This window comes from Neolamprologus brichardi, unplaced genomic scaffold, assembly GCF_056152115.1.
Source record: "Neolamprologus brichardi isolate AB-2024 unplaced genomic scaffold, ASM5615211v1 NODE_ptg000038l+_length_1369362_cov_1, whole genome shotgun sequence".
Taxonomy (NCBI): domain Eukaryota; kingdom Metazoa; phylum Chordata; class Actinopteri; order Cichliformes; family Cichlidae; genus Neolamprologus; species Neolamprologus brichardi.
Window position 1 is genome coordinate 907,274 of NW_028270040.1, and position 13,834 is coordinate 921,107.

Sequence of the window (13,834 nt, forward strand, 5' to 3'; positions counted from 1 at the left end):
TCACAAAAACGCTTTTAGCCATGCTTCAGTATTTGTTTCCCAGCAGTTGTAAATCTCACACGAGTGCTATTAGAATAAGATGATGATGAGATCTGTGCAGCTACAGTTAGCTGGACGGGTCTTCAGGTCTTTGTGCTCAGCTGTGATTGAACCAGTGAGACTATTTTGCTCTCCAGTGAACGATTGCTTATTGAAATTTGAACCGTTATACTTGATAAGCTGGTAAATCTATTTTGTCTCGGTTTCTGGGTGTCCTGTTTTACAAATTGGAGTAAATTAAGAAGGAAACATCCTAAGGCTTGCTTTAAGCTAGACACAGCTCTTGTGGCTTTTGTATCTAGTCACAGAAGAGGGAAGAAACCCCTGCAGAGAATCTAGAGCAGTCTTTAGAGCAAACAGGCGTGTCCTCATCATGCACCGGACTCACTCAACAGGGCACGCAGAAGTTTGGAGGGGTGCGGGTGGGCAACGGGCCCACAGAAGACGAAGCTGGCATCATGGACCACGACCAGCTCTCCCAGCACTCAGAAGAAGGCGACGAGGTGAGTCTCATCGCTGCCACATGCTGTCCTCTCTCAGAATCTGCTGTGAATATATGTTTTAGTAGGATTGTGATGTGAATGATGCTTTCAGCGTCATACGGGCTCTGACTATTCCCTGGGCTCCCACAGAGGTCACAAAGCACAAAACGTTGCATGACTGCCATTTAACCAGATGCAGCTCCACGTTTCAGATAGCACATACAGAGCAATGGCTGCTTATTTCAGGTGCAAATGGATGAAATAAGCACACTAATATCCCTTTATAGAGATATTAGACACTGGGAAAAAAGATGGCTTTTCCATTTCAGAAACATAAATATGAGCGACCCTCTTTGTTTCAGTCAGTGACACAGGGGTCGGGTGTCTCTGGCTTCTCTTCATAATAAATCTTGAGTGTTTTTGCCTTGCTAACACTGCACAGTTAGCAAGGCTGCATTTATCATCCATTCACAAAGTAAACATGTGATGTTCTGGGACTTTCTCTGGAGGTCCGTCTGGCTTCCTTAAAAGGATTACTTGTAGATCCTGATGATTTAATGAGAATCAAACCTCTGAACCGTGTGGAAAAGCACAGTGGGTCCAGGCAACTCTCACATTCCTGTTTGGAAGTCGAGTTAAAGTTGAAGTGTGGAAGCTGGTTCTGCGTATCACTCCACCAGGGCTCAGACAGGAAACACAAAGACGGGAGGTTCCTGTTAAAGTCTGGACTTTGGGGAAACTGAGTCATGGTAAGAAGACAGGACACCCACTTTAAAGGTTTTACACATCACCATATGATACAGAATCATCTGGCCTTAGCAGGTAAACACAACCTCAGCATGTGACATATTACACCGTGTCATTATTTGACAAGAATGAAGCTAAATTGCAGAAGCAGTGAGTGGAGGAAGTTCAGCCTTTAGCAGGTGAAGTAGCAGCAGGTGTGACCACCTCTGTGAAGCAGAACTTGGCCTTCAAGCTTTACGCTGTATGTTAACACAAAGCCACAGTCTTCCTAAAAGTGGAAGTCCATGCAATGCTCAGAGAGACAGCAAAAAACCATAAAGCTTGTTCTGCAGCCTGAGCTCAGATGACACAGGGTCAGCAGGTGTTGGAGGTGTCGTAATGGCCCAGTCAGTGACGGACATGCTGTGGTGGGACCTTAAGACATGTGTGCATGAAGTGGGAGGAAGAGTGTTTCAGGTTAGATGAGTAATGACACGGTGCAGGTGTCCCGTGCTCTTCACTGAGGTGGATTCAGGGATGTTAAAGGTGTCACTTCTTTTTACCATGACTGTAATATCTGAATTTTAGTTCAGGGACTCGTCACTTTTTAAAAACCTGCACAGAATAACAGTCGTGTATGAGAGCTAAGCATTCTGGGAACAAACCTGAGCTCTTATTCACATCATAAACATCATAAACATGACAGAACTGAATGATTGTGTTCGGGTTACAGAGCGAGACGTCTTATTGATAAGTTCCACACACTTCCTCATTTGGATCATGTCCCATTAAATCTGGTGATGAAACTTCTGAAAGATTTGATTGTGGATCGCACCACTGACCTTTCACCTTTGCTTACTTTCAAGCACTCAGAGGAAGAGCCGGTAAGATTCAGAGTTTAACGTTTCCTGAGCATGTCTGAATGCTGGCTTGCTTCATTTGTTTTTTTCATGTTTGAATTGTTTAAATATGCTTTAGTCCTGAGCTGCCAGGCGTGCATGACTGAAGGTTTGTTTGCATGACAGTGAAAAAGCCTCTCGCACTGTGACAGGTGTCTTATGTAGAGCTTTTCTATTCTAAAGCACTTTATAAGGATACTTGGTGTGCAGACTGGAGCAGGCAGGGATCAAACCACCAACCTTATCCATATCCAGTAACTGGGAAAAGATGAAGCAACAGTTGTTACTTTGTGACCAGATCAAAGAGCAACAGGTCAAGGGTCAGTTTTCACTAAAACCCATCTGGTTGTACTTCTGCACAACCACAGGAGTCTTTGCCCCTGAAGCTGCGTCCACAGTCAGTCAGGTACAGCTTCAATTTCAAGCTGTCACCTGAGCAGAAGTCTACCTTTGTTTCCACTATCAGCGGAAATGTTTTCAGTCATTGGCCTCAGTGTTTTGTGCCGTTATGGCGTGCTAGCATTCATTCTTCTGTTTCTCATTAGTGATCCTTTGAATGGGAACAATGACTCCTGCTTCCATGAACTCCATTTGTCTGATCCAAAAACAAAAGGGGAGCATGGAAAGAGGAAACCAGACCAGCGCCAAGCACAACCGAACAAAAGCTACACGGAGCGTTTGACTGCCGTGTTCCCCCCTCCCTGCTCGCTCCGTACAGGAAAGGCTAGCCTCGCTCCAGGATGGAGAGAATGGAGGAAGTGCGCGGGCTTTACAATAAACAAACACCTCCCTGAGCTGTGATCTGGCTGTGGACGAAGAACTTTGTTTTAAAGCTGATGAGAGAAGTCACAGGCAGAGGTCAAAGGTCAAAGCAGCTCTCAGCTGCATAAAAGAAGTAGCTGTTTCCCAGCTCTCTGGATTAGCATGCTCGCTGGGTTATGCTACACAGCATGTGTGAGGGATTCTTGCTACATACACAAAGGTTACCCTGCAGCATGCTCTGCTTCCTAAACGACATTTACGATCCTAAACAATGAAACATGAAACATTGATCCAAAGAACAAGGTCAGAGAGTTCGTCATCATCATGAAGACAGGATTATTTGTATGGGGCTGCATGCACCTGATGGTTCTCCCACTAAGAAGTCCTGAAGCCTGAAAACAGTTTACATTTGCTGTGAGAGCACACGTGAAAACGTTCAGGAAGTTCATCTGAAGAGAAACTGGGCCAACGTTTGGTTCGACCTCCTGCATGCACACACTCCTGTGCTCACGCTGTTCCTTCTCTCACCACAGTTTGATTTCGGCGATGTAGCCGTCCACCAGGCTATCCACACCATAGAGTACTGCCTGGGGTGCATCTCCAACACAGCCTCTTACCTCCGCCTGTGGGCCCTCAGCCTGGCTCATGCACGTGAGTGACGACTCTCACACAGAGAAACAGAACTATGAGTCATGTTGTTTGCTGCTGGATATTCACTGTGAACCTGTTTGCACAGAGCTCTCAGAGGTCCTCTGGTCCATGGTGATGCACCTCGGCCTCTCCTCCCGGAGCGGGGGCGGGTTCTTCGGCCTGTCCATCATCTTCGCCTTCTTCGCCGTGCTAACGGTCGCCATCCTGCTCGTGATGGAGGGGCTGTCAGCCTTCCTGCATGCCCTGCGTCTGCACTGGTTAGAGTCACACTTACACGCAAATACAGAGAATCTGTGACGGGGAGTCACTTTGTCACTTTGTCACTTTGTGATCTGGACCAGCGAAGCTCCGTCTGTGTCGGTGTGACACACACAGTTTTTGTTTTATTCGATACTGAACTGTAACTTTGTATTCAGTGTTTGCATAAAAGCCCCATTTTGATGTGTTTGCTACGAGCAGAGGACACACATGAGCTCAGAGACAAGTTTGAGCTTTTGTCCTCCACGATGAACAACGGCTGAAAGGAAAAACCAGCATCGCTTTGTTTAGCTCCTAATGTTGTCTGTCTGCAGCTTTGCTGGGCTGGAAGTTTGCCACCCCTGATTTATGATTGAATGAAGACAAAACCAACAGTCACACGGTGTTACTGTCAGAAGTCTCTGAAAATCTGCTGGAGCCGTCTTTACAAAAGTCTCCCAGGTTTCCTGTTTGAGGCCTGATAACTGTACCAGCTGCAGAATGACTCCAGTCCAGTGTTTATGTGTTTGAATCAGCACAGACTCCATCATAAGATGATTACTCTACAATATCCACTCACAGGCAGCTCCATGCATGTCACCCTGACACTAAAACCACATTTTGAGTCTCAAAAATGCTTCAAACAAATCCTGGTCCCCACGAGGCCTGTTTGTCCCCACAAGTATAGTAAACCACCAATTTGTGGTCCCCATGAACATGTTAATACCCGTACACACACACACACACACACACACACACACACACACACACACACACACACACACACACACACACACACACACTCATGAGGAATCCCAGCAGACTCGGACCTTCTCAAACTGAACTGTTATCATACAGAGCTCCAGAGGACCTCACACACCTTGCAGCTCCATCGCCTCCTAGCACGCACCCCGCCCTGCTAATCCAACCACACTGACAAACAGCAAATGTCAAACATTACACAACAGTGAAATATTTCAGCTGTGCAGTGTAATCGTGCTTTGGCTGGCAGCTGCACGCTGCAGCACACGTCTATGGTTGCTTAGGTCAGGGGTCAGCGACCTTTAACACCCAAAGAGCCACATGGAGCCGTTTGTTTCCACGCAAAAGAAAACAGAAAACTCTGGGAGCCACAAATACTTGTTGAAATCTAAAATGAAGATAACACTGTATATATTGTTTTTACCTTTATGCTTTGTGTGAACAACTAAAGTAAGTAAAGTTTATTTATTAAGCATTTTTCACAGACAGGCAGTCACAAAGCGCTGCAAATATTAAAATAAACAATACAATCAACAGACATTATACACAATGTAAAAGATCAAATGTAAATAATGTAAAGAATATAAAATACGTAGATCAACAAAAGGCTTGTTTGAACAGAAAAGTTTTTAACTGCTTTTTAAAAGAATCCACAGAACAACTAAGCTGTGTTGCTTAAATCCATGAAGTTACAGAGAAAATTACATTTTATTTATGTAATTAACACATTTTGAACTCTTAAAGAAATATAACAAAAGGAAAGCTGAACTAAAATGATCCAGCAAACAAAAACTGTTGTGAGCCGCCCTCATATCTCCTTTGGGCTTTTGGAGCCTTGACCTGACTTTAAAAAAAATAATTGAAAAAAAGCACAATGCTGCTAAAAAAAATAGATATTTGCAAAATTCAGCTTAAATATGTATTTTAGCTGGTTAATGTGTGTGGTGGGGCGTGGTCTGCAGCGGCGCTGCAGGGGAGGCGGACGCACCTGAGCGGCACCCGCAATCACGCCTCGCTGCCTTAATGTCCGTGCCATCTATGCTGTTGTGTTGTTGTGTGTCGGGCTGTGAGCTGCAAAGCTACAGCCGGCTGTATGCGTACAGCAACCGTGTGTGAACAGTGGTCAATAAAGAGATGCTGAAAAGCGTGTTCATGGAAACATCGTCGGGTCTGCCGTGATATGTTTACAATAAGACTTCTGCTCCTGAACCTCTGCGCACAGCGCCTGCAGATCAGGCTGTACGAGTCACTTTTATCTTTACTGTAAGCTGTCGTCTGTGAGGCGTGAGCGTGTTTGTTTTAACATAGTTCACGGTGGAGCTGCTGACATAATGTGGATCCGAACATCCATAACTGGCCTACCTGGGGTTGAACGTCTCGATAAATGCGGCGTTTAGGCTTCCACGAGTGTGACGCTTATTTTGAGCGATGAAAAAATGATAAGATGTAATTTTATTTTTATATTTCAAAATCACAATAATCTTCCAATTTAGAACTACAAGTTAAAAAAGAACTAAACACAAATAAAATACACTTCAGCTAAATACTTCTAATTTATTTTCCCAAACCACGCGGAGCCGCACTGTAAGGACTAAAGAGCTGCATGCGGCTCCGGAGCCGCGGGTTGCCGACCCCGGGCTTCGGTGATAAATCTAAAAATGAATGTACTGTAGTTCAGCTGATTGTGAGGAAGCTTATTTTGAAAATCACAGAATATTGCAGAGGCCTATGAGGAGGTGGTGGAAGTGACAGATGATCCAGTAGAGAGCACATGACATGAAACCGTGATCATTGGCTGTGAGGGAAATGGACACCGGTGTCTCCAGAACGTCTCGTCCTGTCGAGTAGAGCGGGCGCAGCAGGAAGCACCTCTGAGGCGCCACTTAGTTTATCCACCGCAGCTCTTCAGTGCATCCTCTCTGGGCACTGTGTGGATGCTCACCTGTACTCTGATAGCATGCATTGTAATGTGGGGACTGTAGTGCTGGACAGCTGTGGCTGATTAGTCTTTCCTGTCATGCTCACTGACGTCTGCGTGCTGGAGGATCTGGTGCGTTTTAGTGCGGCGGCTCCGTGGACGAGTCGCACAAAACTGTCAGACTTACAGACGACAGCACGATAACTTTAACTCATCGTCTAATGATGAAATTACATTACTGTGTCGGGTAGAAGTCCTGGTAGCAAGTGGGCAAAACTCACAGGGTAACACACTGGCACTACAACAAGGAAGTGTGGAAACTGAGGGCTTAAATGCACACACAAGGTAACGAGAGTGGGCGGAGCTGTGGAAACAAGACACAGGTGAGCCGAGTCAAACTAAGCTCATCAGAGATCTGGAGGACTCAGGTGCTGAGTTCCTGTCCACACGTGTTTGAGCTGGTAGATCATTGTCAGCTTCACAGAGTCGTTTATGGGCTGAACCAAAGCACCGCTCAGGCTGGCAGAGGAGCGCTCTGTGAAAGCTTTGTGTTTATTTTCTTTAATCCTTCTGCTTTCACAGAGTTTACGTCATTGTTCAGAGGATGGCCTGAGTGTTTCTGTTGGACGGAGGCTCAGTGCTAATGCTCAGCCTTTCCTCTCAGGCTGATTTGTATAAGAAGCTGAAGTGGACGCTGCTCCAGCACAGCTGTGTTTTATCCACACTCGGCTTGTGTTGTCTAGTCCTACCTGTGTACCGCACACATGGGGCGCTCACCACGGCGACCCCCTGCTGAGCGCAGCCTGAAGTGAATATGACAACTTAAGAAGAAGGTGACGGGACAACTTTGAATCCCCACAATCTAAAGAGGTCAAAGGTCAACTTCTCTGAAAACCACTGAGGATTTTCAAATTCATACCATAGCTGAGAGGCAGCACTGGCAGCCTCCAATATTATGTCATCCCCATAATCTAAGTGTGTGTGTGTGTGCGTGTGTGTGTGTGTGTGTGTGTGTGTGACCTGTTATAGCAAAGCTATGATGTCACAGATGATGATTATCTGCACTTATGGAGGAAACATCTGTTGGTCCTCGTCCATCAATGAATGAATGTTTCTTACATGTTGGCACTTCTGGCTTTTCAGTCGCGTCATGATCTGTGAGAGCTGCGTGATTCGTACACGGAGAGTTTGTTCAGCAGGCCACAGGATACGTGACAGAAACACGTTGTTTCCCAGCATGTCTGAACGGTACACATTCAATTCAATTCAATTTTATTTATATAGTGCCAAATCACAACAAAAGTCGCCTCAAGGCGCTTCATAGATACAGAGAAAAGCCCAACAATCATATGACCCCCTATGAGCAGCACTTTGGCGACAGTGGGAAGGAAAAACTCCCTTTTAACAGGAAGAAACCTCCAACAGAACCAGGCTCAGGGAGGGGCGGGGCCATCTGCTGTGATTGGTTGGGGTGAGAGAAGGAAGACAGGATAAAGACATGCTGTGGAAGAGAGACAGAGGTTAATAACAGATATGATTCAATACAGAGAGGTCTGTTAATACATAGTGAGTGAGAAAGGTGACTGGAAAGGAAAAACTCAATGCATCATGGGAATCCCCGGCAGCCTACATCTATTGCAGCATAACTAAGGGAGGATTCAGGGTCACCTGGTCCAGCCCTAACTATATGCTTTAGCAAAAAGGAAAGTTTGAAGCCTAATCTTGAAAGTAGAGATAGTGTCTGTCTCCTGAATCCAAACTGGAAGCTGGTTCCACAGAAGAGGGGCCTGAAAACTGAAGGCTCTGCCTCCCATTCTACTTTTAAATACTCTAGGAACAACAAGTAGGCCTGCAGAGCGGGAGCGAAGTGCTCTAATAGGGTGATATGGTACTACAAGGTCATTAAGATAAGATGGGGCCTGATTATTTAAGACCTTGTATGTGAGGAGCAGGATTTTGAATTCTGGATTTAACAGGAAGCCAAAACAGGAGAAATCTGCTCTCTCTTTCTAGTCCCTGTCAGGACTCTTGCTGCAGCATTTTGGATTAACTGAAGGCTTTTCAGGGAGTCTTTAGGACATCCTGATAATAATGAATTACAGTCGTCCAGCCTGGAAGTAATAAATGCATGAACTAGTTTTTCATCACATCATGATGTTCAGTTACTTTAGGTGTTGAAGGCGGTCGTGCACGAGCATCATCCCCAGAAGAGTTGACAGTAACGGTGATGTCACAGCGTCTGCTGTCTGCAGTGTGTGGTGTCCTTAGTTTGATTTGCAGTAAGTCGACTTGTTTCTGACTGATGACCTCTTGGTCACAGTGGGCGGTTCACACCCGAGTACTGCGTTAGCACGTGTGAGGCTGTGGTCCTCAGTGGAGTGCCCACTGAGTGGGTTTGCTAGTGGAGTTGAAGTATGTCAGGGTTTTATTCACAGGTGAGAGAAGGAAGAAGCAGGAGGTTGTGGAAGAGAGCTGAAGGTGAAAGTGTGGATTTAACGTTGGAGCCACATCCCTACGCTCAGCCACAGACGGGCGATGAAGTCAGAGTTTGTGATGTTTTGTGTTTCTCTTGCATCCTGGGCCGTGTCTGTGCATCACTTTTGTTTGTATCTGGAGCAGCTTCAGATATTTCTTCTTCGATCACCCACAGGGACACACAGATGAAGCGTCAGTGTGTCGGCTCAGCACACCTCTGTAAGCTTCAGAAGGAGCACCGGAGTGTTTTTCACACAGCTGAGTGACTGAGTGGAAATACTGATGTTCAAAGTGAGCCTCCATGTGCTGTGCTGTCCACGCCTCACACACACATGGAGCTGCACAAACACACTCACACACCACAGTCCACACAGCGCCGCGCACGTCAGGCTCAGGAATCTGCTCCGTTTCCACAGCAGAGTGGCGAGAGGAGTTTCTTTCCTCTGTTGCCCTCTCACATCTCTGGAAGGCCAAATATTTGCCACAGCCGGGAAACATTCCTGGGCACTCCCTCGCTGACCGAGGCCAGCAACCATCTTAGCTTTTCCTCTTAAATGAAGTCATCACGGGTTGTCAGGGCCGCAGGCTTTCAGAATCCTAACTGTGGAAAAAACACAGCGGCTGGTTGGATACTGTGACGAGTCACACGGAGCGAATCGTCAGGTCCTTCAAATGCTCACAAGCTGATTGTTCTGAACTCCACGTATCAAACACATGAAGTCTCAAACTGACCTGCTTCATCATTTTATTTTAACGCCTGTAGAGCGCGCGCACACACACACACACACACACACACACACACACACACTTTTGATCATCCTCACATTGCTGGTCAGGGAATAATTCAGCGGCTGTGTGGGAAGGTTTACTGGAATGTGCGCTGCCTCACACACAGATGAATTTTATCATCCTCACTTGTTTTTGTGCTGAACAGAAGTGATGTTTTAAGCTCTGAGGTCATACGATACACGTGCTGCAGGTTTCTAGACTTCTTTGCAGTGTTTGCAACAGTCAGAGCAATGCAACGATTGTACCGGTACCAGAAGGTCCCAGATTAAAACAGAGCAGATGTGCATGAAGAATATGTTTGGAGAAGGAGTCGTCTCTGGAACAATAGCTTTGCTGTCAGCTTATTGATGCACCTGATTGCTTCATCATAAATATCTGAGGGCGTGTTCCTCCATTTAAACGTCCCTGTACACGCGGATGATCTGATATCGTCGTGTTGGTGTTGTTCCCAGATCATCATGAAAATGTTGTTCCAGGTTCAACATTGCAAGTGACCAATCACATTATTGTGACGTTATTCTTTTGCGCACCAACCCATTCGTGCATTTATGAAATTCCAATGTTGCAAGGACAATATCAATTCTGCTTAGCGTTTATTAAACGGTCAGGGTCAGGGTTAGGGTCCGTTGATCGGCGGACAAAGGCGGTTTCTCGCAGCTTAAGTACAGTTTTTTGTTTTACGCCGGTTTTTCCCGAAGTCGCAAAAGTATGACATCACAACATTCTGATTGGTCACTTGCAATGTTGATCCTGGAACAACATTTAGTATGATGATCTGGGAACAACACCAACACGAGGATATCAGATCGTGCTTTACACACAGTATCTCACAAAAGTGAGAAAAAGTATTTTGTTATCTTTTCATCACAACATTGTTGATATGACACTTTGATACAATGTAAAGTAGTCCGTGTGCAGCTTGTATAACAGCGTCAACTCGCTGCCCCCTCAAAATAACTCTACACACAGACATTAATGAGTACAAAGTGACAATGGTACGGCTCCAAACTGCAGCTAGGCAGGAAGTGAATGTACGCTGTGCAACTACAGCTCATCAGCTGATTTGGACCAAAGTAAAGGAGCTGTAGCTGTGAGAACGCCCTCAGAGCTGATTGGTCGGGTCGTTCATCATCTCTGACCAAACTGTCACTGACTTTAAAGCCCAAACAAAACTCAGATGGCTTCTCGTCCACTCTCCTCCTGCTGAGGTTGCTTTGATAATAACATAAACACTTCTTTCCTCCTGCTGACCAACATCACAAAGCTGCTTGTGGGTAATTATCCTTCACCGGGGCTTTCTCCCTCCTGTTGCTGTGCACTGTTGCTATATAAATAACATTGTGTCTGCATTTAGATCCAATCCAAACTCCCAATTTGAGTTTTATCTTCTTTTCCGTTGCTGGGAATGGCTGGAAAGGCAGAGCGCTGGGAAGGGTGTGGGCAGCAGCGGCTTGTTTCATTTAAAGCCACAAGTACAGAAACAGCCTCTGTGGGCGGGGCTAAAGCGAGCGGCATACAGACAGGAACCAGCTCTGGGTGCACACGCTGGAGACATGTGGAGCTTCTGACTAGTCTAAAAAGGCTTTAACATGCTTGTGGATATTTAACCAAACTTCTCTCTGTTTCTTTCAGGGTCGAGTTCCAGAACAAGTTCTACTCGGGTCAGGGCTTCAAGTTTGTCCCCTTCTCGTTCGAGAGCATCCTGGAGGGAAGATTCGACGAGTGATCGGCCTCGGCCCATCCAGCAGTCTCCAGTGGTCCCTCTGTGTTTGTGTGGGCGTGCATGAGCCCCAGTGCAGTGTTTGTCTCCCCCTGGTGGCACTTTGTGAAACTTTATTGTGTATGAGCTGTAGTTTAGTCCTGTGAAGTGAAGCGCATTCCCGGGCTTATCCCCACAAACCTGGTCTTTGCATTTAAACACAGATATCACACAATCAGTCCAAACACTTTCAGGTCAAATCAAGCTGAATATACTTTCATATGCAGCAGTTATGTGTGTGCAGAGGTGCATCATGGGTCAGGCGCGCCCACAAGTTTATATATAATCAAACGTAAATAAATGATCGCGTCTCGCTGGATTTAAGGACATGAAGTCGTCTGTCTGTGTCGTCATCAGTTCTCACATGCTGCTTACAGCTCACTGCTCCCTGGATCATCTTTCTCTCCTCTGGAGACGAGCTGCACCCGAGCTGCACCCGAGCTCCACCCGAGCCCCACCTGCTCTCATTCATCAGCTGCTGTGCTGCTTGCACTGTAGTATTTCTGTGAGGACACACCTCGCTGCAGTCGTCTGTGTTGCTCTTTGCAGGTAGTCATTGAAATGATCTGATGGCAGCTTCGTATGTGAACGTGGAGCTCCGCCCTCTTTGGTGAACCCCAGCAGAAGCTTTCACACTAGCATTAAATCTGGCCCTAACACCGGGCGGCGCTGCGATCGCTCGTTTACACCCAAAATGAATCTAAACTGATAAAGCTCAGCATGAATATTCGGTTTCCCCAGTGGTGGAGCACTACTCCGCTGTACATGTGTCAGATGTCTTATCACAGGGTACAGCTCATGATAAATGCTTTGGCTGACTGGAAATACAGGTTTTGTAACTTTGACTCAGTGAGACAACATCCAGATATTTTGCGATGTTTCTTTGCTCGATCACGACTCTGATCATTCCTGTCAGCGTCCACCTGCTACACAGTGACGAGGTTCTCACTGTTTTATTCTAACTTTTTAAACAAGCATTTGTTTTTCGTCCCCGTACATCACCTGTGATGCATCGGCACATACTCTGCCAGTCCAGTCACACATGCTCACATATCAGAGAAGACTTTATGCACATCTTTGAGAGTTTAGATCACAAACTAAGGCTGTTGCTGCACATGAAACAGCACGTTTCACTGTTGCACTCTCAGGACTGATTCCACGCAGCGTGGGAACTGACCGTGATTACTGGGAGAGTTTTCTCTGGGACCCCACTGAAGATCCTGCTCGTGCAGTGACAACACCTCAGCTGTGATGAGTCACAGGTCACGTATTTCAAGATTAAAGCATCTTTAACATGTGATATCAGCATTATAATTAGAATCTCATTGCAGCTTTTAAAGTGAATGTTTGGTTTGAATTAGTGTGTGGCTGTAACCTGCTCCGTCTGTGTTTCCTGCTGTAAACCAGTTAAAGAGGGAACTCTGTCACCTCTGATTGTTTCAAAGCTTGGAAGATAATATCACATATAGACTTCAGGACCGTCCTTTGTTTCTTTAGCCTTTTATTTAATGGTTTGAAATCAGTGTCCAGCATCTCCAACTCCTGAGTGTGTCTGAGATCTAAGGTTTAGTCAGCCGTTAGTCGGCATTCATGTTGGTTTGATCACCACAGCTGTTATTGGGCTGGATTTTCATCATCCCTGTGTTTGGTTTTATGGGAACGTGTATTTGAAGTGCTGTGATGAACTTGTGTTTCCATTTGGATGAGAAAAAATCAGACGTGCTGTTGATGTTGAACAGTGACAGAAGTGTAAAGTGTTCATGTGTTAATAAACAGACACCTGGGGATTCACGCTGTGTGTGTGTGTGTGTGTGTGTGTGTGTGTGTGTGTGTGTGTGTGTGTGTGTGTGTGTGTGTGTGTCTTTTGTAAATAGATAATAAGTCCGTCCTCACATCATGCACACAACACTGTGCCACTGGGTCCGAACACTTTATTGTGATAGATTTCCGACCAGACTAACAACTTCCTGTTGGGGTACATCACCATGGTGCCTTCGCCTGCGATCATAGGCGCTCCACAGCATCTTATAGGAGATAAAAAATCCTAATGATCCATCAGTTCTCTGTAAAATAAAAGCAGCATTCCCAGAAAGTCACATAAACCTTAGAAAGTACAAATGTCTGTTTTACACACAAGTCTTTGTGTTTTCCTGTCTGATGAACAGAAGTTGATCCTTATGATCAGCTTCATTGCTTTTGTTACACCACAGCAGGGCAACTTGTTGACTCTATAAAATTCCTCCATGCTGTCAGACCACAGATGTCACTGCAGTCTTTTTCTAAAGGAAAGCGTCTTCTTTCAGCTGCTCCCTCTTGGCGTCTCCACAGCACATCA

At 45.8% G+C, this 13,834-nt stretch overlaps 1 protein-coding gene across 4 annotated transcripts in view; it reads left to right on the forward strand.

The window, feature by feature from the left end:
• The window catches only part of atp6v0a1b (ATPase H+ transporting V0 subunit a1b), a 29,939-nt gene extending 16,649 nt beyond the window's left edge, over window positions 1-13,290 (forward strand). Inside the window, exons 18-22 of one of the 4 annotated variants that reach the window (XM_087837002.1) lie at window positions 342-542; window positions 2,114-2,131; window positions 3,442-3,559; window positions 3,645-3,816; window positions 11,373-13,290. In XM_087837002.1, coding sequence (XP_087693128.1) covers window positions 342-542; window positions 2,114-2,131; window positions 3,442-3,559; window positions 3,645-3,816; window positions 11,373-11,466 — 603 coding nt within the window. In that variant the 3' untranslated portion in view covers window positions 11,467-13,290. The remainder of the gene's footprint in view (window positions 1-341; window positions 543-2,113; window positions 2,132-3,441; window positions 3,560-3,644; window positions 3,817-11,372) is intronic. The other 3 variants (XM_087837004.1, XM_087837003.1, XM_087837005.1) reach the window with 3 other exon arrangements.
• The last annotated feature ends 544 nt before the right edge of the window (window positions 13,291-13,834 follow it).